Raw genomic sequence first — 25408 nt, 5'->3', positions numbered from 1 at the left:
CCATGGCCACTATTTCGAAGAAGAGCAGGGGGGGGGCGTTCTCCCCGGTGTTCTGGGGCCAATATTTATCCCTCAATCAACATCACGAAAACAGATTATCCGGTCATTATCACATTGCTGTTTGTGGGAGCTTGCTGTGCGCAAATTGGCTGCCGCGTTTCCTACATTACAACAGTGACTACACTTCAAAAAGTACTTCATTGGCTGTAAAGCGCTTTGGGACGTCCTGAGGTCGTGAAAGGCGCTATAGAAATGCAAGTCTTTCAGGATGTCCCAAAGCGCTTTACAGCCAATGAAGTACTTTTTGAAGTGTAGTCACGTAGGAAACGCGGCAGCCAATTTGCGCACAGCAAGCTCCCACAAACCCCATGGGCCGAATGACGACCTCTTGGGCTGTAAACTGTGCATCTGTGGTGGCTGTTCTCAATTTAAGTGGACACGGCGTTGAAATTTCACCCGGCCCCTGTTAAACCTCTTGCTGAAACCCCAGTGATTGCACCGGGTACTGTACATTCTGCTGCCCCAGTCACACCAGCCAGTAGATCCATCACCTGCCAGCTCACGACGGCACATCCCCCTCCCCCCCCCCGCACTGGTTTTCACGGTAACTTTTAAATATGCGATTTTTGTCGTTGTATGTAACACAAAAAGTTAGCGTGCAGGTACAGCAAATAATTAGAATGTTGGCCTTTATTGCAAGGGGGATGGAGTATAAAAGTACGGAAGTCTTGCTACAACTGTACAGGGCGTTGGTGAGACCACACCTGGAGCACTGTGCACAGTTTTGGTCTCCTTATTTAAGGAGGGATATACTTGCATTGGAGGCAGTTCAGAGAAGGTTCACGAGGTTGATTCTCTGGGATGAAGGGGTTGTCTTATGAGGAAAGGTTGAGCAGGTTGGGCCTATACTCATTGGAGTTTAGAAGCATGAGAGGTGATCTTATTGAAACATATAAGATACTGAAGGGGCTCGACAAGGTAGATGCAGAGAGGATGTTTCCCCTGGCTGGAGAGTCTAGACGAGGGGGCATAGTTTCAGAATAAGGAGTCGCCCATTTAAGACTGAGATGAGGTGGAATTTCTTCTGAGGGTTGTGAATCTTTGGGATTCTCTGCCCCAGAGAGCTGTGGAGGCTGGGTCATTGAATATATTCAAGGCGGAGACAGACAGGGGAGTCGAGGGTTATGGGGAACAGGCAGGGAAGTGGAGTTGAGGCCAAGATCATCAGCCATGATCTTACTGAATGGCGCAGCAGGCTTGAGGGGCCACATGGCCTGCTCCTATTTCTTCTGTTATGATTTTTTGTTCTTGCGTGATGGGAGGGGTGGATCTGTCGAAGGGTTTCAGGGCAGTCCCTGTCTCTCTCTCCGTAATCAGAACTCTCCCGAATTGCTCCAATCAGACTCTCCATTGTCAAGTTATTGTCTCAAAGGTCAGTGTTTGTGCACAACATTTCACAATATCCTGCAGCTCCTTCTGTCCCTTTTAAAAAAAAAAAAGGCTATTTAGTCACTTCTCCAAGCTCACGGTTAATGCCAGTCATTGCGCTTAAGTTATCACGGCTGTGACACAGGACACTGGAACTTCAACTCGCCAACATTCGGGGGAGGAGGGGTGGTAAGAGCTGAGGATCAGTACTACCGAGGCAAGGTGAAAAACAAACGACGGCAGCTCTCGGCCGGCTTGTTTATCCCGGGGGTCTCCGATCGTGCAATGCAGCTCTCGCTCCTTCCCGCTTCAGCTTATTGACTGAAAGAGGTGGGGTTATCACAGTTTTGAGGTTCTGGGAAAGAATGGCCCAGAACTTGGTGTCGGGGGCTTGCCGCGCGTGCAAGCCCCCGATGTGCACTTACCCGGCGCGCCGACATCTGAAACCTGGCCCGCAGTGGATTTCCTGTCACTGGCCCGGTTCAGATGTCGGCGCACAGTGCGTACCTGATCCAGCGGCGTACTTAGTGCGATGTGCCGGCTGAAATCAGGCGAGCACTCTGCAGCCAATCAAGGGAGGGGAAACTCATTCATGAGTTTGATAGTAAAGACTGTCAAACTCATGAAAACTACGGGGGCCCAAAACACTAGTTAAACTTTAAATAAAATTTAAAAAAACATCCCACTGATTATATTAACTATAAATAAGTTTAAAAAAATGTTTTAAACAATTAATCAATTTTTTGAAAAAAATAAATTTTAAAAAATAGGGTCTAAAACTAAACTTGCCATCCTGTGAATTGTTTAAAAATAACAAACCTGTGGAAAAAAAATTTCTACATTGTACAAAAGCCCACTTACCTGAAAAACTAACTACTTACGTCTTGTTTTTCCACGCGTAAAGACCGGAGGCCTTTACACGCGCGCAACTCTGGGGGGGGGGGAAGGAATTTCACTGCGCACAAGCGCTGCCCGTGCAGTCGCGCGCGTTCTGCCTCTGAACCCCTTCGTTCAGAGGACAGGAAATGCCGGTTTGCTGTGCATGCTGAAAACCGGCATTTCCTCCGGCCAGACGCGTGAGTACCCCGACCGTACTTACGCGTTTGGAAAGGAATTACTGGGCCATTGTGTTGATGTGTCAGCCGTGGCTTAGTGGGTAGCACCCTCGCCTCTGAGTCAGAAGGTCGTGGGTTCAAGTCCCACCCCAGAGACTTGAGCACAAAAATCTAGGCTGACACACCCAGTGCAGTGTTGAGGGAGCGCCGCACTGTCGGAGGTGCCGTCTTTCGGATGAGACATTAAACCGAGGCCCCGTCTGCTCTCTCAGGTGGACGTAAAAGATCCCATGGCACTATTTCGAAGAAGAGCAGGGGAGTTATCCCCGGTGTCCTGGGGCTAATAATACCTCAATCAACATCACTAAAAACAGATTATCTGGTCAGTATCACATTGCTGTTTGTGGGAGCTTGCTGTGCGCAAATTGGCTACTGCGTTTCCTACATTACAACAGTCACGCCACTTCAAAAGTACTTCATTGGCTGTAAAGCGCTTTGGGATGTCCGGTGGTCGTAAAAGGCGCTATAGAAATGCAAGTCTCTTTTTTTGAGAGTGCTGAGTCTCGATTTGAACCTTCGAGAGTATGACGCACCTGTAAGTTTGGAATTTTTTAGAGCTTTGCAGGACCAATCGAGAGCTCACCTAATACCGATGAAAGAAAGACCTTCTAAGCATTTCTATAGCGTCTTTCACATCCTCTGGACTTTGAAATCGTGCTACACTCGGCTAACTCTTTATGATTTCTCTCTCTCGCCGCAGATTCCGTGCTGTGTTTGGGAAGAGGGACGAGTTGCTGAGGATCCTGTCACTGGGGTCAGGCAGGTGCCTCCCCTGCGGCTTCTAAGTGAATCCGTGGTTTTCCTCGGAATATTTTGGTACCAATATGAATGAAGTGTCAGTTGTGAAGGAGGGATGGCTTCATAAAAGAGGTAAGCGTGAAGTCGGACTCGCTGATGCCACCAAATGTTTATTGATAACTAACTTTATTAAGAAGCCAAGGCTTCTTCGACTGTTCCTCCCAAACCCGCGACCTCCACCACCTAGAAGGACAAGGGCAGCAGGTGCATGGGGAACACCACCACCTCCAAGTTCCCCTCCAAGTCTCACAGCATCCTGACTTGGAAATATATCGGCCGTTCCTTCATCGTCGCTGGGTCAAAATCCTGGAACTCCCTCCCTAACAGCACGGTGGGAACACCTTCACCACATGGGACTGCAGCGGTTCAAGAAGGTGGCTCACCACCACCTTCTCAAGGGCCATTAGGGATGGGCAATAAATGCCACCCTTGCCAGTGACGCCCACATCCCATGAACGAATAAAATTAAAATAAACCTGCCTGCATCACGTGACAGAAAGAGGGCAGTTCCACAATATTTTGACTCTGGTCAACTGATGTGGGTTGGGGGGGGGGGGGTGGGAAGCTGCGACTGAGAAATAACCCAATTGTTTTATTCTTAATATGACCGTTGTGTGGAGAATTTAGTACTCGTGGCCGCAGGGCAGTAACATCATCATTCACATGCAATGCTCGGTGGCCAGCCGAGACCTCACCAGTGATCTATAAAGGTTTAGCATAACTTTCTTTTGTAGTCTCTGCCTCTATTTATAAAGCCCAGGATCGTGTATGCTTTTTTTTATCAACTTGCTGTTGTACTCTTAGAACGTACGAACATAAGAATTGGGAGTAGGCCTTACCGCCCTTCGAGCCTGCTCCGCCATTCACTAAGAATCATGGCTGACCATCTACCTCATCTCCACTTTCCCACCCAATCTCCATATCTCTTGATTCCTCTAGAGTCCAAAAATCTATCGATCTCAGCCTTGAATATACTCAACGACTCAGCTTCCACAGCCCTCTGGGGTAGAGAATTCCAAAGATTCACAACCCTCTGAGTGAAGAAATTGCTCCTCATCTCAGTCTTAAATGACCGACCCCTTATCCTGAGACTGTGACCCCTAGTTCTAGACTCTCCAGCCAGGGGGAAACAACCTCTCAGCATCCACCCTGTCAATCCCCCCTCAGAATCTTTTGTATTTCAATGAGATCACCTCTCATTCTTCTAAACTCCAGAGAGTATAGCCTCAATCTCTCCTCAGGACAATCCTCTCATCCCAGGAATTAATCTGGTAAACCTTTGTTGCACCGTCTCTAAGGCAAGTATGTCCTTCCTCGTGGTAACAGGGCACTTAGAAAACCATAATATGGTCAGGCAGAGTCAACATGGTTTTATGAAAGGGAAATCATGTTCGACAAATCTGTTAGTTTTTTGAAGAGGTAACTAGTCGGATGGATAAGGGGGAACCAGTGGATGTTGTGTATTTGGATTTTCAAAAAGCATTCGATAAGGTGCCACACAAGAGGTTATTACACAAAATTAGGACTCATGGGATTGGGGGTAATAGCATGGATTGAGGATTGGTTAATGGACAGGAACAGTAGGAATAAACAGGACTTTTTCAGGTTATCAGGCTGTAACCAGTGGGTACCGCAAGGATCAGTGCTTGAGGCTCAGCTATTTACAATCTATATTAAAGAAAGACTTGCATTTCTATAGCGCCTTTCACGACCACCGGACGTCTCAAAGCGCTTTACAGCCAATGAAGTACTTTTTGAAGTGGAGTCACTGTTGTAATGTAGGAAACGCGGCAGCCAGCTTGCGCACAGCAAGAGCCCACAAACAGCAACGTGATAATGATCAGATAATCAGTTTTTGTTATGTTGTTTGAGGGATAACTATTGGCCAGGACATCAATGACTTCGATGAAGGGACTGAGTGTAACGTATCCAAGTTTGCTGATGATACAAAGTTAGGTGGGAAAGTAAGCTGTGAGGAGGACGCAAAGAGGCTGCAGAGAGATATAGACAGGGCGACTGAGTGGGCAAGAACATGGTAAATGGAATACAATGTGGGGAAGTGTGAAATTATCCACTTTGATGGGAAAAACAAAAAAGCAGAACAATTTTTGAATGGCGAGAGACTGGGAAATCTTTGCATTCAGTAGGACCTGGGTGTCCTTTTACATGAATCACAAAGTTAACATGCAGGTACAGCAAGCAATTAGGAAAGCAAATGGTATGTTGGCTTTTGTTACAAAGGGATTAGAGTATAATAGTAAAGAAGTCTTATTACAATTATACAGGGCATTGGTGAGGCCACACCTGGAGTACTGTGTACAGTTCTGGTCTCCTTATTTAAGAAAAGACATACTTGCCTTAGAGGGAGTGCAATGAATATTCACTAGACTGGTTCCTGGGATGGGGGGGATTGCCCTATGAGGAGAGATTGAGTAGGCTAGGCCTATATTCCCTAGAGTTTAGAAGAATGAGAGGTGATCTCATTGAAACATACAAAATTCTTACAGGGCTTGACAGGGAATCTCGAACACGGGGTCACAGTCTCGGAATAAGGAGTGGGCCATTTAGGACTGAGATGAGGAGAAATTTCTTCACTCAGAGTTGTGAATCTTTGGAATTCTCTACCTCAGAGAGCTGTGGATGCTCAGTCGTTATATTCAAGACAGAGGTCGATGCATTTTTGGGAATTAAGGGCTATGGGGTTAGTGCATGACAGTGGAGTTGAGGTTGAAGATCAGCCATGATCTTGTTGAATGGCGGAGCAGGCGCGAGGGGCCAAATGGCCGACTCCTGCTCCTATTTCTTATGTTCCTCAGATAAGGAGGCCAAAACTTGTGGGACTTGAGCTTAAAATACAAATCCGTTGACCAAAGTGTGTTAAACCTCTCCATTCCAGCCCCTCGCAGCTTTCCTCATCTCCCTGTGAGGCTGCCCGCCCTCATAAATCCCGGCACGGAGCAGAGACAATGTTGGAGCAGTGGTGGCGTTCACTTTGTTTATGGACGCACGCTAAGCTCTTGTTGGGTTGATATTCCGGACTGGTTCATTAGATGTACCCAGTGAAAGGGAAGAGCCTCGCTTTTATCAGCTGAGCCTATCTCCGCTTAAAATTTAAACAGAAAATCAATAGCTAGCTTCAAGTACAGGAAACTCTTTTTTTTATCCGGCACCGACGGGACCGGCGTGGTGCCGGTTTATCAAAAAGTCCGGATTACAGAGAGGTATCGTTAAAAGGTACAAGAGCCCCGTACACAGCAACAAATCCAGGCTTCCCTGTTGCTTAGCAACAGGTGCAAGAAGCCTGGCCACAGACCAGGTGTCCCTGTTGTTTATGCAGGAACCCCGATTACACGGCCACAGATCGAGGAACGGCCACTAATATGAAGTAAAACTTACCTGAACCTACTCCTGAATTTTGCCGGTTAACAGAGATTTCCGGTTATTTAGGTGCCGGTAAATCGAGAGTTTCCTGTACTTGGGGAACTTGCAAAGAGTGCTGGGAAATGGGGGTCTTCCATTCCCTGCTACTTGACGTTCCATACCAGTCCCTGGGCAATGGGCAGTTCATTCAGATGGTTTACCAAAATGTCCTACTCTCTCAAGTGGACTTGAACCTCTCGAACCCTTTTCTGGCGGTGCTCTGTGTACGCGCGCATGCATGGACTTGTTTTAAGCTGCGGCAGCGGGTGGGGGGGTGGAGAGAAGTGGAGTCTTTCCAAATCATGATGAGCCATTACTTCTGGGGCCACTGCAGCAAGGCCAGTTGACCCTGAGGAGTGAATGCTGTCCTAACCTTGTTTACCCGTGCTCTTTGCTGTTTGCAGGTGAATATATTAAAACATGGAGGCCAAGGTACTTCCTGCTGAAATCAGATGGTTCTTTTATTGGCTATAAAGAGAAGCCCGAGAGCCCAGATCATGGACTACCACCGCTAAACAACTTCTCTGTAGCAGGTGAGTCTTTAGGTGAGTGAGTGATTTCACTCGTGCTAGTTGAAGTGTGTGTCTCTAATATACACAGGTTCCCCTCCAAGTCGTGCACCATGTTAACTTGGTCGTATATTGCTGTTCCTTCGTGGTCGCTAGGCCAATGGAACTCCCTATCTAACAGTATTGTGGGAGCAACTCGCCAAGGCTTCTTTGGCAGCACCTCCCAAACCCGCAACCTCTACCACCTAGAAGGACAAGGGCAGCAGGCGCACGGGAACACCACCACCTCCAAGTTCCCCTCGAAGTCACACACCATCCTGACTTGGAAATATATCGGCCGTTCCTTCATCGTCGCTGGGTCAAAATCCTGGGACTCCCTCCCTAACAGCACTGTGGGAGCACCTTCACCACACGGACTGCAGCAGTTCAAGAAGGTGGATCACCACCACCTTCTCAAGGGCAAGTAGGGATGGGCAATAAATGCTGACCTTGCCAGCGACACCCCCCCCCCCCCCCCCCCGCCAAAGTTGTGGGTTTTTATCAACCGCAGTCACTAACTGAAACAGTTTGTTTCTTAAACAAACTATAGTTATCCCTCGAGCGTGACTGAGCCATCTAAAGTTTCTCAGCGCCTTTGGGCCATTTTCTGTATTGCCCAACACGTTGCCGGGACCACAGCTCTTTCAGAGCTGCCCCAGCGTGGGGTGGTTTGATCGAATCAGCTGCTTCCTGAACCGCTGTGCGGTTTCGCCACTGGCTTTCTACTTGACTTGTACAGGCCACTGGCCGTCTGTTGCTGAAGTGGGCAGATAGGCGGCAGATGCAGTTCAATGTGGAGATATATGAAGTAGTACTTTTTGAGAAAAGGAACAGCGAAGAGAAAGTATACCTTTTATGTACTTCCTGAAAAGGGATTTGGATAAACACTTGAAGGGGAGAAACTTGCCGGGCTATGGGGAAAGAACAGGGAGAGTGGGACTATTTGGATAGTTCTCTCAAAGTCGGCAGAGGCACAATGAGCTGAATGGCCTCATTCTGTGCTGTAAGTTTGCATGATTCTACCCTAAATGGTACGATTCTTCTGAGTGGAGGGACAGAGATCTCGAGGTGTATATACGGAGGTCTTTAAAGATGGGGGTGCAGGCGGAAAAGGCCATGAAAAGGATATACTTGCCATAGAGGGAGTGCAGCAAAGGTTCACCAGACTGATGCCTGGGATGGCAGCACTGTCGTATGAGGAGAGATTGGGTCAACTAGGCCTATATTCACTGGAGTTTGGAAGAATGAGAAGGGATCTCATTGAAACGTATAAAATTCTGACAGGGCTAGACAGACTGGATGCAGGGAGGATGTTTCCCCTGGCTGGGGGAGTCTAGAACGAGGGGTCACAGTCTCAGGATACGGCGTAGGACATTTAGGATTGAGATGAGGAGGCATTTCTTCACTCAGAGGGTGGTGAACCTGTGGAATTCTCTACCACAGAAGGCTGTGGAGGCCAAGTCACTGAATATATTTAAGAAGGAGATAGATAGATTTCTAGACACAAAAGGCATCAAGGGGTATGGGGAGAGAGAGGGAATATGGTATTGAGATGGCGGAGCAGGCTCGAAGGGCCGAATGGCCGACTCCTGCTCCTATTTTTCTATGTTTCTAAAGGCGGCTAGGATCCTGGGGCATTTTGTACAAAAGCAAGACTGTGATGTTGAATTAGTGCACGACACGGGCTAGACCACAGTTGGAGTATTGTGCATTGGAGCTCTGGCATTCCATTATAGGAAGGATATTGGAGCCACGGCATGGGGACAACTAGAAACATCCCTGGAATAAGAAGTGATGGGTGAGGCTCAAAATTGGGTTTTCCTATCAGTCGAGAAGGTTAAAGGAGGAGCTAAGATTTTTCTCAAAACTACGATGGTATCTGCGCGGGTGAAGAGTGGTAGATTATTCGCACCGAAAGAATATGGAAGGCGGAATTAGTGAACCGCTCCTGTTCATGAGCTAGCAGCAGCACAGGCCCGATGGGCCGAATGTTTGTTCACCCTGTGAAGAACATCACCTGGACAAACTGACCCTCCAACAACATGCTCTGAGCGGTTGGGTTGTTTGCGCTACACTCTGCTGTCTATTTGACCTTTTATCTGACTTCATTTATTTCGGCCTCATTTCTACCCCCCTCCGATCCCTTCTCTCCCGGAGGTGGTTGAATTTTTTTTTTTCCTGGGTCCAACTGTCCCAGGTTTTGTTGAATGGAATCTCCTTCAATGTTTTATCAAACTGCTGGATTTTGATTTGGGAGTTCCACTTCCATTTTTTTCACCAATTCTACCACAATTACCAGTCTGCCCCGGCGAATGCCAACCATGTGAGTAGTGTCGAACGGCTTGAGCCTTTTCCAGCGGCCATCTTGTCTCTCCTGTCCTCGTTGTAGTCCAGTGGCCATCTTGTCTTTCCTGTCCTCCCTGTGGTCCAGCGATCATCTTGTCGCTCCTGTCCTCCCCGTGGTCCAGTGGCCATCTTGTCTCTCCTGTCCTCGTTGTAGTCCAGTGGCCATCTTGTCGCTCCTGTCCTCCCTGTGGTCCAGTGGCCATCTTGTCTCTCCTGTCCTCCCAGTGGCCCAGCGGCCATCTGGTCTCTCCTGTCCTCCCCGTGGTCCAGCGGCCATCTTGTCTCTCCTGTCCTCCCCGTGGTCCAGCGATCATCTTGTCTCTCCTGTCCTCCCTGTGGTCCAGCGGCCATCTTGTCGCTCCTGTCCTCCCAGTGGCCCAGCGGCCATCTTGTCTCTCCTGTCCTCCCTGTGGTCCAGCGATCATCTTGTCTCTCCTGTCCTCCCTGTGGTCCAGTGGCCATCTCGTCTCTCCTGTCCTCCCCGTGGTCCAGCGGCCATCTTGTCTTTCCTGTCCTCCCTGTGGTCCAGCGGCCATCTTGTCTCTCCTGTCCTCCCAGTGGCCCAGCGGCCATCTTGTCTCTCCTGTCCTCCCTGTGGTCCAGCGGCCATCTTGTCTCTCCTGTCCTCCCCGTGGTCCAGCGGTCATCTTGTCTCTCCTGTCCTCCATGTGGTCCAGCGGCCATCTTGTCTCTCCTGTCCTCCATGTGGTCCAGTGGCCATCTTGTCTCTCCTGTCCTCCCCGTGGTCCAGCGGCCATCTTGTCTCTCCTGTCCTCCCCGTGGTCCAGCGGTCATCTTGTCTCTCCTGTCCTCCATGTGGTCCAGCGGCCATCTTGTCTCTCCTGTCCTCCCCGTGGCCCAGCGGTCATCTCGTCTCTCCTGTCCTCCCTGTGGTCCAGCGGCCATCTTGTCTCTCCTGTCCTCCCCGTGGTCCAGCGGCCATCTTGTCTCTCCTGTCCTCCCCGTGGTCCAGCGGCCATCTTGTCTCTCCTGTCCTCCCCGTGGTCCAGCGGCCATCTCGTCTCGCCCCTCTCCGGTGTAGTCAATCAGCACTAGACTTCGTGAAGCGAGTGTCGGCACAAGGGCTTGATGCAGCCAAATTGTGGCCGGGGTGCCTTCCCGTCCACAAGAATGTCAAAGCTTCATTCCTCGTGTTGCCGAAAGATTTCAGCCGCTAATTGCGCCTCAGTCTCCTACTACCAAGCTCGACAGAGAATTAAACAAGGGCAGAGGAGCATTTGGGAAATGGATCCCTTAAAATAAACCCATCGAGTCATGTTCTGTGACAACATACAGATATAGAGAGTAAGGACAGAAAGAAAGAACTTGCATTTATATAGCGCCTTTCATGATCTCTGGGCGTCCCAATACGCTTTACAGCACTTTTGAAGTGTAGTCGCTGATGTAGGAAACGCAGCAGCAAATTTGTGCACGGCAAGCTCCCACAAACAGCAAAATGATTTAATGACCAGATAATCTGTTCTTAGCTTGCTTTTGCGCTCTTGTGGGCAATTTGGCTGCCGTGTTGCCTACATTACAGCGGTGACTACCCTTCAAAGGTATTTTATTGGCTGTAAAGCGCTTTGAGACGTCCTGAGGCCGTGAAAAGCACTTCACAAATGCAAGTTCGTTCTTCTTTGTGTTTTAACGTCAGATTCTTTCGCTAATCGAATGGCCGAGGGTCAGTTGTTAGCCCCCCGTGGGTATATGCACCACCCTGTGTCGCACTGAACCATACTGCCCAGGAACATCCCGTGATCCCTAAGTTGGCCTATTGCAGTAAGTGACTGTAGTGATCTGGGGCCACGACAGTTTGCCTCTGGGATGGCGGAGGTGGGTCCACAGTCCAGTGCTGGGGAGGTGTGCGTGTGGGAGCACACTGGGGCGATCAGGACTGAGCTATGCGGCGATTGTCTCGACAGTCGGGTACCTTGCCCAGGCCCCGCTGCATTGGTGCAAGGGTGAAGAATGGAGGAAGGTGTAGAGCTGGACCTGACCAAGTCTCCAGGAGAGATGGTGGAGGGACATAGTGACCCCTGTATTTGTGGTCCGTGGACCACTTTCCATACCTTGGGAGCACACTGTCAACAAGGGCAGACGTCGATGACGAAGTCCAACACCGCCTTCAGTGTGCCAGTGCAGCCTTCGGTCGCCTGAGGAAGAGAGTGTTTGAAGACCAGGACCTCAAACCCGGCACTAAGCTCATGGTCTACAGAGCAGCAGTGATACCCGCCCTGCTGTATGCCTCAGACATGGACCATGTACAGCAGGCACCTCAAAGCACCAATGCTGCCTCCACAAGATCCTGCAAATCCATTGGCAGGATAGGCGCACCAACGTCGGTGTTCTCGCTCAGGCCAACATCCCCAGCACCGAAGCTCTGACCACGCTCAATCAGCTCCGATGGACAGGTCACATTGTCCGCATGCCCGGTACGAGACTCCCAAAACAAGCGCTCTACTCGGAGCTCCGGCACGGCAAGAGAGCCCCAGGTGGGCAGAGGAAACGCTTCAAGGACACCCTCAAAGCCTCCTTGGAAAAAGTGTAACATCCCCACCGACATAGAAACATAGAAGATAGGAGCAGGAGTAGGCCATTCGAGCCTGCTCCGCCATTTAACGAGATCATGGCTGATCATCCAAACCCAAGCACCCGGTCCCTACACCGACAGCCATCCCACCCAAGCCCTATCCCCGTAACCCCACGTATTTAATCCCCCCTAACACTAAGGGCCAATTTTTTTTATCATGGCCAATCAACCTAACCCGCACATCTTTGGACTGTGGGAGGAAACCGGAGCACCCGGAGAAAACCCACGCAAACACGGGGAGAATGTGCAAACTCCACACAGACAGTCACCCGAGGCCGGATTTGAACCCGGGTCCCTGGCGCTGTGAGGCAACAGTGCTAACCACTATGCCACCGTGCTGCATCTGGGAATCCCTGGGCCCAAGACCGCACAAAGTGGAGAAGAAGCATCCGGGAAGGCGCGGAACACCTCGTGTCTCTTCGCCGGGAGCAAGCGGAAGCCAAGCGGAAGGAGTGCACGTCAACCCAAGCACCCCACCCACCCGCCCATTCAACCACCGTCTGCCCCACCTGTGACAGAGACTGTAGGTCCCGCATTGGACTCGTCAGTCACCTGAGAACTCATTTTTAATGTGGAAGCAAGTCATCCTCGGTTCCGAGGGACTGCCTATGAAAGAAGAGGAGTTTGTGGTTGCTAAGGAGTATCCACCGACCTCTGAATGAAATCCACACTTGCCTCGTGCAAAGCCCCAGGCAAAAACTTGCTGTGAAATGCTGCGGAGTTGTTCGCAGAGTTGTGGCCCACGGATCCCTGGGGCGCCCCGTTGTGTGCAAGCGTACCTGGGATCACGTGGGGCGGTGCTCCTTTCACTAGCCAATCAGGAACACACAGAGCCCCGTGTATTACAACTTGTAAATTAAACGGTGTGCTACTAATTATATTTATTTGACGAGTACAGTACTTGGCTTTAAAAAGCACAGGGAAAACTTTGGAGTAAGTAGTTATTTACTGGAAGACTCTGCAAGATTTAAAATTTTTTTTAAAGTATCTCACCCCTCAAACCGAGCCTTTACAGCTGCCTGGGAGGTTCTTTTACATGTTTGCTTTTAATCATTATACAATTTTCTCATTTCCTCCCCCCCCCCCCCCCCCCCCCCCGGCCTTATGCTGTGCAAACAGGCTCCTGCGCCTGTTTGCACCAGCCGCAACATTTTCCAGCATAATTGATGTGCAGTAGGTGGGCAATTAGCCCAACTTCTCGATTTCAATGAACACTTGAAAGTCGCAGCGGACCATCTCTCTATTCGGAACTTGATCGGTCGCAAGTTCGGGGTTTAGCGCAAGTGCGTCGGAAATCCCGAACTTGCGGTCAATTTCAAAGGCGGTATGACCGCATGCTCTGAGAGTACGCCGTCCTACCAACAGAAAATTCACGGCCAATCTGGCACAACCCTTATCATGGGATTTGACTGAGTGGTTATAACTATCAGGAAAGACTGAACAGGCTGGGGCTCTTGTCTCTAGAAAGGAGCCTAATAGAGGTCTTTGAAACCCCTTCATAATTTTAAAGAGATGTTGTTCTCACTTGTGGGGGAGACCAAAGCTAGTATAAAATAGTCACTAATAAATAAGGAATTCAATGGAAACTTCTTCACCCAGAGAGTGGTGGGAATGTGGAACTCGCTACCACAGGGAGTGGTTGAGGTGAATAGCATAGATGCATTTAAGGGAAACTAGATAAACACATGAGGGAGAAAGGAACTGAAGGATATGCTGAAAAGGTTATACGAAGTAGAGTGGGAGGAGGCTGGTGTGGAGCATAAACTCTGGCGTGGACCAGTTGGGCCGAATGGCCTGTTCCTGTGCTGTAGACTATGGAATGCTGAACCTTCCAGCGGGTCTGTAACTTCTCGCCGTTTCTCCGCTCCGACTAGAATGCCAGCTGATGAAGACCGAGCGGCCACGGCCCAACACATTTATCATTCGGTGCCTGCAGTGGACGACGGTGATTGAGAGGACCTTTCACGTTGATACGCCGGATGAACGGTGAGGCCGGTGCTGAAGGGGGCGGGACTTGGTTTAATACTGCGGCGCTTTACAGGGATGCACCTCGCTTCACCCCCGTACCCCTCGGCTCCTTCACCCTCAAGGTGCAGCGACAGTGGGCATTATACCAGTGAGTGGGATTGACACCCCGAGTGTGTGTGTGTGGGCGTGGCAAGTGTGGTTGTATGGGTGTGGTGAGTGAGTGGGTGTGGCGAGTGAGTGTGTGTGGGGGGCGAGTGAGTGGGTGTGGTGAGTGAGAGTGGGTGTGGTGAGTGAGAGTGGGTGTGTGTGGTGAGTGAGAGTGAGTGGGTGTGGTGAGTGAGAGTGAGTGGGTGTGGTGAGTGAGAGTGAGTGGGTGTGGTGAGTGAGAGTGAGTGGGTGTGGTGAGTGAGAGTGAGTGGGTGTGGTGAGTGAGAGTGAGTGGGTGTGGTGAGTGAGAGTGAGTGGGTGTGGTGAGTGAGAGTGAGTGGGTGTGGTGAGTGAGAGTGAGTGGGTGTGGTGAGTGAGAGTGAGTGGGTGTGGTGAGTGAGAGTGAGTGGGTGTGGTGAGTGAGAGTGAGTGGGTGTGGTGAGTGAGAGTGAGTGGGTGTGGTGAGTGAGAGTGAGTGGGTGTGGTGAGTGAGAGTGAGTGGGTGTGGTGAGTGAGAGTGAGTGGGTGTGGTGAGTGAGAGTGAGTGGGTGTGGTGAGTGAGAGTGAGTGGGTGTGGTGAGTGAGAGTGAGTGAGTGGGTGTGGTGAGTGAGAGTGAGTGAGTGGGTGTGGTGAGTGAGTGAGAGTGAGTGGGTGTGGTGAGTGAGTGAGAGTGAGTGGGTGTGGTGAGTGAGTGAGAGTGAGTGGGTGTGGTGAGTGAGAGTGAGTGGGTGTGGTGAGTGAGTGTGAGTGGGTGTGGTGAGTGAGAGTGAGTGGGTGTGGTGAGTGAGTGAGTGGGTGTGGTGAGTGAGAGAGTGGGTGTGGCGAGCGAGAGTGAGTGGGTGTGGCGAGCGAGCGTGTGTGTGTGGGGGCGAGCGAGCGTGTGTGTGTGGGGGGCGAGCGAGCGTGTGTGTGGGGGGGGCGAGCGAGCGTGTGTGTGGGGGGCGAGCGAGCGTGTGTGTGGGGAGCGAGCGTGTGTGTGGGGGGGGGCGAGCGTGCGTGTGGGGGGGGGGGCGAGCGAGCGTGCGTGTGTGGGGGACGAGCGAGCGTGCGTGTGTGGGGGGCGAGCGTGTGTGTCTGTACAGGAGTTCCCATCTGAATCGAGTTCCTCCCATCCTTGGTGTGGAACGTGAGGTTTCCGTGAGGCTTGGACATGGAGCGGCCCACAGGAGCCTGTCCCGCCATTCAGTTGCATTGTGGCTGATCTGTATCTTAACTCCACTGACTGGCCTTGGTTCCGTATCCCTTCATACCCTTGTCTAACAAAAGTCTGACACCGCAAATCACAAGTTTATGGCACAGACGGAGGCTGTTCGGCCCGTCGTGTCAAACCTATCAGAGAGAAGGAACAAACGGATGAAAGACGAAAAAAAACCTAGAGAAATATTTCTTCCAGTGAGCTGACCATTGGAAATGGCTTCTTTGTTTTATTAAAAATGCAGAGCATGACAGGCCCACCAGAACCATCCCTTTAATTGGTAGCGTGGCACCACCTTTAAAGGGGAATGCTGCTTTGGACCTCGCCCGTTTCACTTGTGAGCCAAGATCCAGTCGGTTGTTCCATCGCGAGGGAAATGGTCCACGCGCCTACTGGCAGGCAGGGTAAGTGCTGGCCGCAATGGGTCGGCAGTCACTGACCGCGCATGCCATTGCGTTCCAGAGAGGAGTGGACGAGGGCCATCCAGACTGTCGCAAACAGCTTAAAACACCAGGAGCCGGGAGACGATGCTATGGACGTCAAGTGCGGCTCGCCCAGCGACAGCTCGGGGATGGAGGAGATGGAGGTGTCGATTTTGAAGTCAAGGAACAAAGTGGTTAGTACGAGGGCTCAGCGCCTCCCTTTGGGCAGAGTAAAGCCCGATTGCGGCGGGATTGGGACCTCTCGCGTTTGTCCCCGCGTGCTGCAGAGGTGTGAGGCTTCGAAACCCCCCCTCCCTCTTCCCCTTTTTAGATCAAGACATCCAATCAGATTTAGGTTGTTCAGATTTGAATATTTGATTGGGTAGATTTGCGTTTCCAATGGAATGGGGTTTTGCTCCTTCCTAACGGGTAAAGCTGGTGTCAGCGGGATAGGGGCCAGGGGCGATTGAATGAGACCCTCTCCTGTAACCTGGGCTGAGTCGGGCAATGCCCGTCGGGAAAGCGTGTCCACGTCACTCAGTTTCACCATGTGCTAATGCGCCCAGCGACGCGGGGAAGAACCCGCGCCCCCTCATTCCTCATAGCCGTTCGGTTCCGCAGAGGTTACAGCCCAGCGTTTTCAGTGAGGGTGCGTGGGTTCACTTTACTGGACAGGCTGAATGTAACCTCACCGTTTGAGCTTTCTAGCCGTGTCCGACCTAATCTTCGGTCTTGTTACATCGGAATAAACGAGTGAGGGGGCTGAATTAGCTGCTGACCTTTTCTGCTTGCAGACGATGAATGATTTTGACTATTTAAAGTTACTGGGGAAGGGCACCTTTGGCAAAGTTATCCTGGTTAAAGAGAAGGCCACGGGCCGTTACTACGCCATGAAAATTCTACGGAAAGAAGTAATTATTGCTAAAGTGAGTATTTACTTTTGAGATTCATTTCGCGAAGAGGGATTGTCTCTGTCGGTTGTTGGCTCCCTGTCACTTTGCACCTCCGTAAGCAGCACAGCCTGGGATTTTCCTCAAACCCACCGCTCTCTCCATCCCTTCCCTTTCCTCCCCCCAACTAGGGTTGCCAACTCCTGTGGGACATATTCCTGGAGGTGTCATCACATGACCACCTGCCCCGCCCCCCCCCAAACTCCTGCCATTGGTCGCCCGGCGCGTCCATCTTCGTGGTGCCTGCCTTCCCACAGCCAATTGGAAAGCGAACAGACTCTTCGTTCCCTGATTGGATGGTTCTTCATCATCAGTCCAAACGGCCTTTCCTCCCCATCTGATATTTTGATGACGAATGAATAAACTCTTCAAAGAAAATCTCAAATTTTTGTTTAACTCTCCCATGATTTTTTCGAGCGGCAGTGAGACTACGTGAGGGTTTCTTCCTTCACTTGTTGATGCCTTGCCATTGTCCCAGACAGAATCTACATTCATTGTTTCAGATTGTAAAATCATAGAAAGATACAGCGCAGGAGGAGGCCATTCGGCCCACTATGCCTGTACCAGCTCTTTGAAAGAGCTCTCCAATTAATCTCACTCCCCCCTGCTCTTTTCCCACAGCCCTGCAAATGTTTCCCCTGCCAGTATTTATCCAATCTCCTTTTATAAGTTACTATTGAATGTGCTTCTACCGGCCTTTCAGGCAGCGCGTTCCAGATCAGATCTCGCTGCACTGGGGGAAAAAATTCACCTCATCTCCTCCCCCCTGGCTTTTTTTGGCAGTTATCTTAAATCTGTGTTCCAGGGCGAGTTGGTACCTATGGACCCCCCACCCCCCGGGAGGATCACTGGCCGTGGACCCCCGCCCCCCTTCCCCCCCCGGGGAGAGTCAGTGCCTGTGGACCCCCTCGCCCAGAGAGAGCCTGCCCGTGGACCTCCCCCCCCCCCCCCCCCCCCCAGGGGAGAGTCAGTGCCCGTGGACCCCCTCCCCCGGGGAGAGTCAGTGCCCGTGGACCCCCTCCCCCGGGGAGAGTCACTGCCCGTGGACCCCCCCCCCCCCGGTCAGCGCCCATGCAATTCATGCCCCAATGAGAGTTGGTGCTCGCTGGACAAGTAAGAACTGTACCTGAACATTAATACTTGTTTCTGCCGACTGTAGGATGAAGTCGCCCACACTGTTACAGAGAGCAGGGTCTTACAGAACACACGACATCCGTTTTTAACAGTAAGTACTGCAACATACGCTGGATTCAGTTTGGCTCAGTCCATGTTCTCCTGGGTACAGGTCTGTCCTGTGTGGCTTTCTGTTTACATGAAAATATATATTTGGCACAGGGCAGCGGTATTTACAATAACGGCAGCTCCCATGTGATGGGATGTTTTAGTTTTCCCTGCTTCGTGCTGGCTAATTCAGTCAGTAGATGTTGATTTAGTCGCTACTGGCAAAGGGAGTGTCATCTCGCTCCGAGACTTGGTTGAAGTGTGCAGTTGCTCTGTTCAGAGCAGTGTTTCCCAGGGCCGTACCCCTCCCAGCCTGAGCTCAATCAGACGGCAGAAGGAAGAGGCAAAAAGTCGGCCGGTGTTTCTGATCAGTCGCACATCCCGTGACGCCTGCAGTCTAGGCTGGCGCAGGACTAACGGCGGCCTGGGAAGGTAGTGGAGTCGTGCCAGCCGTGCCGTCAGTGGGTGGCACTCTCGCCTCTGAGTCAGAAGGTTGTGGGTTCAAGTCCCACTCCAGAGATTCGAGCACAAAAATCCAGGCTGACACTACAGTGCAGTACTGTGGGAGCGCTGCACTGTCAGACAGGCAGTACTGAGGGAGGGGCGGCGCCGAGGGAGGGGCGGCGCCGAGGGAGGGGCGGCGCCGAGGGAGGGCCGCACTGTCGGAAGTGCCGTCTTTCGAATGAGACATTAAACCGAGGCCCGGACTGCCCCCTCAGGTGGACGTATAAGATCCTGTGGCACTATTTCGAAGAAGAGCAGGGGAGTTATCCCCGGTGTCCTAGCCAATATTTATCCCTCAATCAACATCACTTTAAAAAAAAAAAAAAAAAAAATAAATAAATAAATAAATAAAAAATAACCCCAGCTAATCTGGTCATTATTGCTGTTTGTGGGCGCTTGCTGTGCGCAAATTGGGTGGCGTGTTTCCGACAATGCAAAGGTGCCTGCATTTCAGAATGTACTTCACTGGCTTGCCCCTTGAACGATAAAGGAGTCAAGGGTTATGGGGAAGTGGAGTTGAGGCTATGATCTTATTGAATGGCGGAGCAGGCTCGAGGGGCCGAATGACCTCTTGCTCCTACATCTTATGTAAAGTGCTTTGGGACGTCCTGAGGTGGTGAAATGCAAGTTCTTTCTATTTCTTTCTCTACCCTTGCCCCATGGAGCTGTACCACAGCAAGAGCCGGCGCTCTGGGGAGAGAAAGAGGCCGGTCTCATCCCTGCAGCTGTCGTTGCATGCTGATTTTTTTTCCCTTCGCTGTCACAGCCTGTTCCGTGCAGCACATTTTCCGGGATATACTGGGAACCCCTGACTCTGCATTGCTTTCCAGATTGCAGTTCCATGTGTGAAGCTCCTCGGCTTGTTCCAACTGCGTCAGAGGCTTTCGCTGCTCTCCGAAGCACGGCATCGAATTACATGTTAATGTGAATCGAACATTACCCCGGCCTCGCTGCTTACGCAGGTGGAACTCCCACAATCGGAGCAATGTGGGGCGGGTGCTGGTCAATGACATGCCTGCCTGATCTTTAGCATTACATAGAATCGACAACACAAACAGGCCATTCACCGCCAGCGTTTATACTCGAGAGCATGCTCCCACTCTAATTGCCGCTTCCCACACTGCCCCGTATCCCTCTATTCACTTCTCCCTCATGTATGCATCAAGCCTCCCCTTAAATGCATCAATGCTATTTGCTTCAACCACTCCATGCGGCAGCCAGTTCCACATTCTCACCACTCTCTGTAAAGATATTCTTCCTAAATTCTTTATTTGATCGGTTAGCAGCCAACACATTTTTGCTCCCTTTTTTCTGGACTCTCTCACAATTGCAAACAGTTTCTCCGCAGCCACCCTATCGAACCACTTCCTACTTTTGAAGACCTCTTATCAGTTCTCCACTTTACCGGCTCGCTCTTTCCTGATAGCCGCATCCTCTCAATTCTGGTAATACCATTGTAAACCTTTTCTGCACTTGTCTCATTGTTTCAATACCATTTTTCTAGACCAGAGCTGCACACAGTACTCCAAGCGTGGTCTAACCAATGTTCTTTATAGATTCGACATTCGCATCCTGCTGCTGTATTCTATTCCTTTAGAAAGTGTCAGCCCGTGACTCAGTGGGTGGCACTCTTGCCTCTTGAGTCAGAAGGTTGTGGGTGTCAAGTCCCACTCCAGAGACTTGAGCACATAAAGCTAGGCTGACACTCCCAGTGCTATACCCCACCAATTTGGTATCCTCAAATTTTGACAGCATACATTTGATATTTCTGTAAAGGTCATTTCTCAACATTAGGACAAATCACTGCCGGAGGTGCCGTCTTTCGGATGAGACGTTAAACCGAGGCCCCGTCTGCTCTCTCGGGTGGACGTAAAAGATCCCACGGCACTATTTCGAAGAGGAGCAGGGGGGAGTTCTCCCCGGTGCCCTAGCTCATATTTATCCCTCAATCAATATCACTAAAACAGATTGTCTGATCATTATCACATTGCCGTTTGTGGGAGCTTCCTGTGCGCAAATCGGCTGCCGTGTTTCCAACATTACAACAGTGACTACACTTCAAAAAGTACTATATTGGCTGTAAAGTGCTTTGGGTCGTCCGGTGGGCGTGAAAGGCGCTATAGAAATGCAAGTCTTTCTTTAAATGAACCCCAGAACTCTGCGCTCTGTATAATCTTCCAAAGCTGTTTTTGGTGATTTGTGTATCTGTATTCCCAGATCTCTCTGCTCCTCTACACCACTCAGTTTCTTGTCTTCCGAGGGATTTGTGGCCTCCTTTTATTCTTCCTACCAAAAGGAATCGCCTCGCACTTCACTATGTTGAATTTTAATTGGCATTTATCTGCTCACTCTGCAAGCCTGTTTGTCTTGCTGTGTTTTGGTGCAGTCTTCCAAATTATATAAAGAAAGACTTGCATTTCTATAGCGCCTTTCACAACCACCGGACGTCCCAAAGCGCTTTACAGCCAATGAAGTACTTTTTGAAGTGTAGTCACTGTTGTAGTGTAGGAAACACGGCAACCAATTTGCGCACAGCAAGCTCCCACAAACAGCAATGTGACGATGACCAGATCATCTGTTTTTAGTGATGTTGATTGAGGGATAAATATGGGCCTCTCTTGCTCCTCTTCGAAATAGTGCCACGGGATCTTTTACGTCCACCCGAGCAAGCCGACGGTTTAACGTCTCATCCGAAAGACGGCACCTCCGGCAGAGTAGCACTCCCTCAGCACGGCCCTGGGAGTGTTAGCCTAGATTATGTGTTCAACCTTCTGACTCCGAGGTGAGGGTGCCACTTACTGAGCCACGGCTATACCAACCCCCCACCCCAATTTGGTATCCTCAAAATTTCAGCACCATACATCTGAATTTTCTAGTATTCTGTATAAAGATTATGTCTCAACATTGGGACTAATCGCCATAGTCATAGAATGATACAGCACAGAAAGGAGGCCTTTCGGTCCATCGTGTCTGTGGTGGCTCTTTGGAAAAAGCTATCCAAATAGTCCCATAGCATAGAAACATAGAAGATAGGAGCAGGAGTAGGCCATTCGGCCCTTCGAGCCTGCTCCGCCATTCAATGAGATCATGGCTGATCATCCAAATTCAGTACCCTGTCCCTGCCTTCTCCCCATATCCCTTGATCCCTTTAGCCTTAAGAAATATATCCAACTCTTTTTTGAATATATTTAATGAACTGGCCTCCACCGCCCTCTGTGGCAGAGAATTCCACAGGTTCACCACTCTCTGGGTGAAGAAATTCCTCCTCATTTCAGTCCTGAATGGCTTACCCCTTAGCCCTGCAAATCTTTCCTTTTCGAGTATTTACAGGAAACTTTGGTTTATCCGGAGGTTGTATGTCCGGAATACTCGATCTAACGGCAAAAATCAGGAGCCGTTTTCTGTAAGTTTTTTTAGATCTTTTTTTTCCCCCCCCAGTCAGCCACTGCAAGGTCTGTAGCTATAGCAACAGCTTCAGCTACAGACGCTTGCAGCTGCAGCTGACTCTTTAGAAGCTGTTGCTAAGCAACTGTGTTGTCAGATACGGAGATGAAAACCTCCGTATGCTTCAACATTAACTTTGTATGTCCGGCAGTTTTGATAGATCGGCAACACGCCAGTCCCGTCAGTGCCGGATATCACAAAGTTTCCTGTATTCAATTCCCTTTTGAAAGTTACGATTGAATCTGCTTCCACCGCCCTTTCAGGCAGCGCGTTCCAGATCGCCACAACTCGCTGCGTAAAAAAAAAAAATTCCCCTCATCTCCCCCTCTGGTTCATTTGCCAATTGTCTTACATCTGTGCCCTCTGGTTACCAACCCTCCTGCCACTGGAAACAGTTTCTCCTTATTTACTCTTATCAGCACCATTCATGATTTTGAACACCTCTGTCAAATCTCTCCTTAACCTTCTCTGCACTGAAGAAAACAACCCCAGCTTCTCTAGTCTCTGCACATGACTGAAGTCCCTCATCCCCGGTACCATTCTAGTAAATCTCTTCTGCATCCTTTGCAAGGTCTTGACATTCTCACTAAACAGTGCCCAGAATTGAACACACTACTCCAGCTGAGGTCCAACCAGTGGTTTATAAAGATTTAGCATAACTTCCTTGTTTTTGTATTCTATGCTTCTCTATTTATAAAGCTAAGGATCCTGTATTTTTTTTAACAGCCTTCTCAAGTTGTCCTGCCACCTTTTAAGATTTATGTATGTGAACCCCCAGGTCCTGCACCCCCTTTAAAATTGTACCACTTAGTACATATTGCTTCTCCTCATTCTTCCTTCCAACATGCATTCACAATATATATTAATGATCTAGACGAGGGAACTAGATGTAATATCTCCAAGTTTGCAGACGACACAAAGCTGGGTGGGCGTGTGTGCTGTGAGGAGGATGCCGAGAAACTCCAGTATGATTTGGACAGGTTGGGTGATTGGGCAGATGCAGTATAATGTGGATAAATGTGAGGTTATCCACTTTGGTGGCAAAAACAGGAAGGCAGATTATTATCTGAATGGCAATAGATTGGGAGAAGGGGAAGTGCAACGAGACCTGGGTGTCCTTGTGCACCAGTCGCTGAAGGTAAGCATACAGGTGCAGCAGGCGGTTAAGAAGGAAAATGGTATTTTGGCCTTCGTAGCGAGAGGATTCGAGTACAGGAACAAGGATGTCTTGCTGCAGTTGTACAGGGCCTTGGTGAGACCACACCTTGAGTATTGTGTGCAGTTTTGGTCGCCTTATCTGAGGAAGGATGTTCTTGCCATGGAGAGAGTGCAGCGAAGATTCACCAGACTGATACCTGGGATGGCAGAAATGACGTATGAGGAGAGATTGGGTCGATTGGGCTTATACTCGCTGGAGTTTAGAAGAATGAGAGGGGATCTCATTGAAACTTATAAAATTCTAACAGGACTAGACAGACTAGATGCAGGAAGGATGTTCCCGATGGCGGGGGAGTCCAGAACCAGGGGTCACAGTCTAAGGATAAGGGGTAAGCCATTTAGGACAGAGATGAGGAGGAATTTCTTCACCCAGAGAGTGGTGAACCTGTGGAATTCTCTACCACAGAAGGCAGTTGAGGCCAATTCATTAAATATATTCAAGAAGGAGTTAGATATATTTCTTGAGGCTAAAGGGATCAAAGGATATGGGGAGAAAGCAGGGACAGGGTACTGAATTTGGATGATCAGCCATGATCTCATTGAATGGCAGAGCAGGCTCGAGGGGCCGAATGGCCTACTCCTGCTCCTATCTTCTATGTTTCTATGCATCACTTCACATTTCTCTACATTAAATTTCATCTGCCATGTGTCTGCCCATTTCAGCAGTCTGCCTATGTCCTCCTGAAGTCTCTTACTATCCTTCTCACTGTTTAGTACGTTTAAAAGTTCTGTGCTGTCTGCAAACTTTGAAACTGTATCTCCAAGTATACCCAAGTCCAGGTCATTAATATTTATCAAAAAGAGCAGTGGTCTTAATACCGACCCCTGGGGAACACCACTGCACACTTCCCTCCAGTCTGAAAAACACCCGTTCACCACTACTCTCTGCTTTCTGTCTCTTAGCTAATTTCGTGTCCACGCTGTCAATTCAATTCAATTCAATTCAAATCGCTTTATTGGCATGACAAGGTACATCTTATGTTGCCAAAGCATTGAAAAACATTTATGGTTGAACACATAAACGCAGGTCTATCCATACAGTGTATAAACAGATATATCCCTGAGTGTATAAATATACATTCATATAATTTGTATATACTCTTTTCTTAGATTTAATGGTTGTCCCTCTGTTTATGGCAAGCTGTAACATAGTGTGCCGCTAAGGTTACACAATTTCTCTGTTCCCCTAGTAGGTATGGGAGTTTTTGGTCGTCATTCAAATTTCTGAATTCAGGGCATATTTTTGTGAATTTTGGGTAGAAATTCTCCCTTATGCCCTGATATTTTCTACAAGCTGTGAGGAAGTGCATCTCTGTCTCCACCACTCCCTGACTGCAATGAGAGCATATCCTGTCCTCTCTTGGTAGCCGGGTCTGCCTGTGTCTACCTTTTTCGATGGCCAGGCTATGTTCACTAAGTCTGTACATTGTCAAGGTTTTTCTCAGTTTGCTATCCTTTACCATGGTCAGGTAATCAGCCATGTTGTATTGTCTGTTTAGGGCCAAGTAGCAATTGAGTTTGTTTTGGGTTTTTGCTGTTTCTGCCCAATATGACAGATATTTTTCCTTTTGCTTAGTGACGATTCTGTTGGGTCGAATTCTCTGTGTTACGATGTCACTGTCCTGGGGCTAGTTATTGTTAGTAGTGTTAGTAGTAACTTCACTGAGTCCCAGCTGTCACTGTCCCTTTAATCCCATGGGCTTCAACTTTGCTAACAAGTCTATTATGTGGTACTTTATCAAACGCCTTTTGAAAGTTCATATACACAACATCAACTGTGTGCATTTATCACTAAGTCCAGCAATCCCGCTTTGCTCCTACCTTCTACCTTAGTCTTGATCTCCCCCAGGGGTGGGTATTCTCTCTTTGTCTCGCTCCCGCTCGGTGCAGTCTGTGCGGTTTTTGATCTGTTTTATTGAAGATGCTGGTTCCTCGGCGTGTTTTCAGTTAAAACTCTGCAACCATTCTCCTTCCCTCCCACAGACGTTGAAGTATGCCTTTCAGACCAGCGACCGGTTATGTTTTGTCATGGAGTACGCGAATGGTGGAGAGGTAGGTGCTTGGCTGTTCTCTTTTCCCCTTCCCCCCCCCAC

General features: G+C 49.6%; 1 protein-coding gene across 3 annotated transcripts in view; it reads left to right on the top strand.

The window, feature by feature from the left end:
- LOC147096775 (RAC-beta serine/threonine-protein kinase) overlaps positions 1–25408 on the top strand; it is a 109369-nt gene that overhangs the window by 64141 nt on the left and 19820 nt on the right. For all 3 annotated transcript variants that reach the window (XM_085973396.1, XM_085973394.1, XM_085973395.1), the window contains 7 exons: positions 3244–3413; positions 7166–7294; positions 14120–14231; positions 16019–16172; positions 16773–16904; positions 18088–18153; positions 25299–25367. In XM_085973396.1, the coding sequence (XP_085829522.1) occupies positions 3368–3413; positions 7166–7294; positions 14120–14231; positions 16019–16172; positions 16773–16904; positions 18088–18153; positions 25299–25367 (708 nt within the window). In that variant the 5' untranslated portion in view covers positions 3244–3367. The remainder of the gene's footprint in view (positions 1–3243; positions 3414–7165; positions 7295–14119; positions 14232–16018; positions 16173–16772; positions 16905–18087; positions 18154–25298; positions 25368–25408) is intronic.

This window comes from Somniosus microcephalus, chromosome 34 (assembly GCF_052327205.1).
Source record: "Somniosus microcephalus isolate GS21.2 chromosome 34, FLI_Smic_1.0, whole genome shotgun sequence".
NCBI classification, from domain to species: Eukaryota; Metazoa; Chordata; class Chondrichthyes; order Squaliformes; family Somniosidae; genus Somniosus; species Somniosus microcephalus.
Note: the sequence above shows the minus strand (reverse complement) of the source record. Positions and strands in the feature narration are given on the sequence as shown.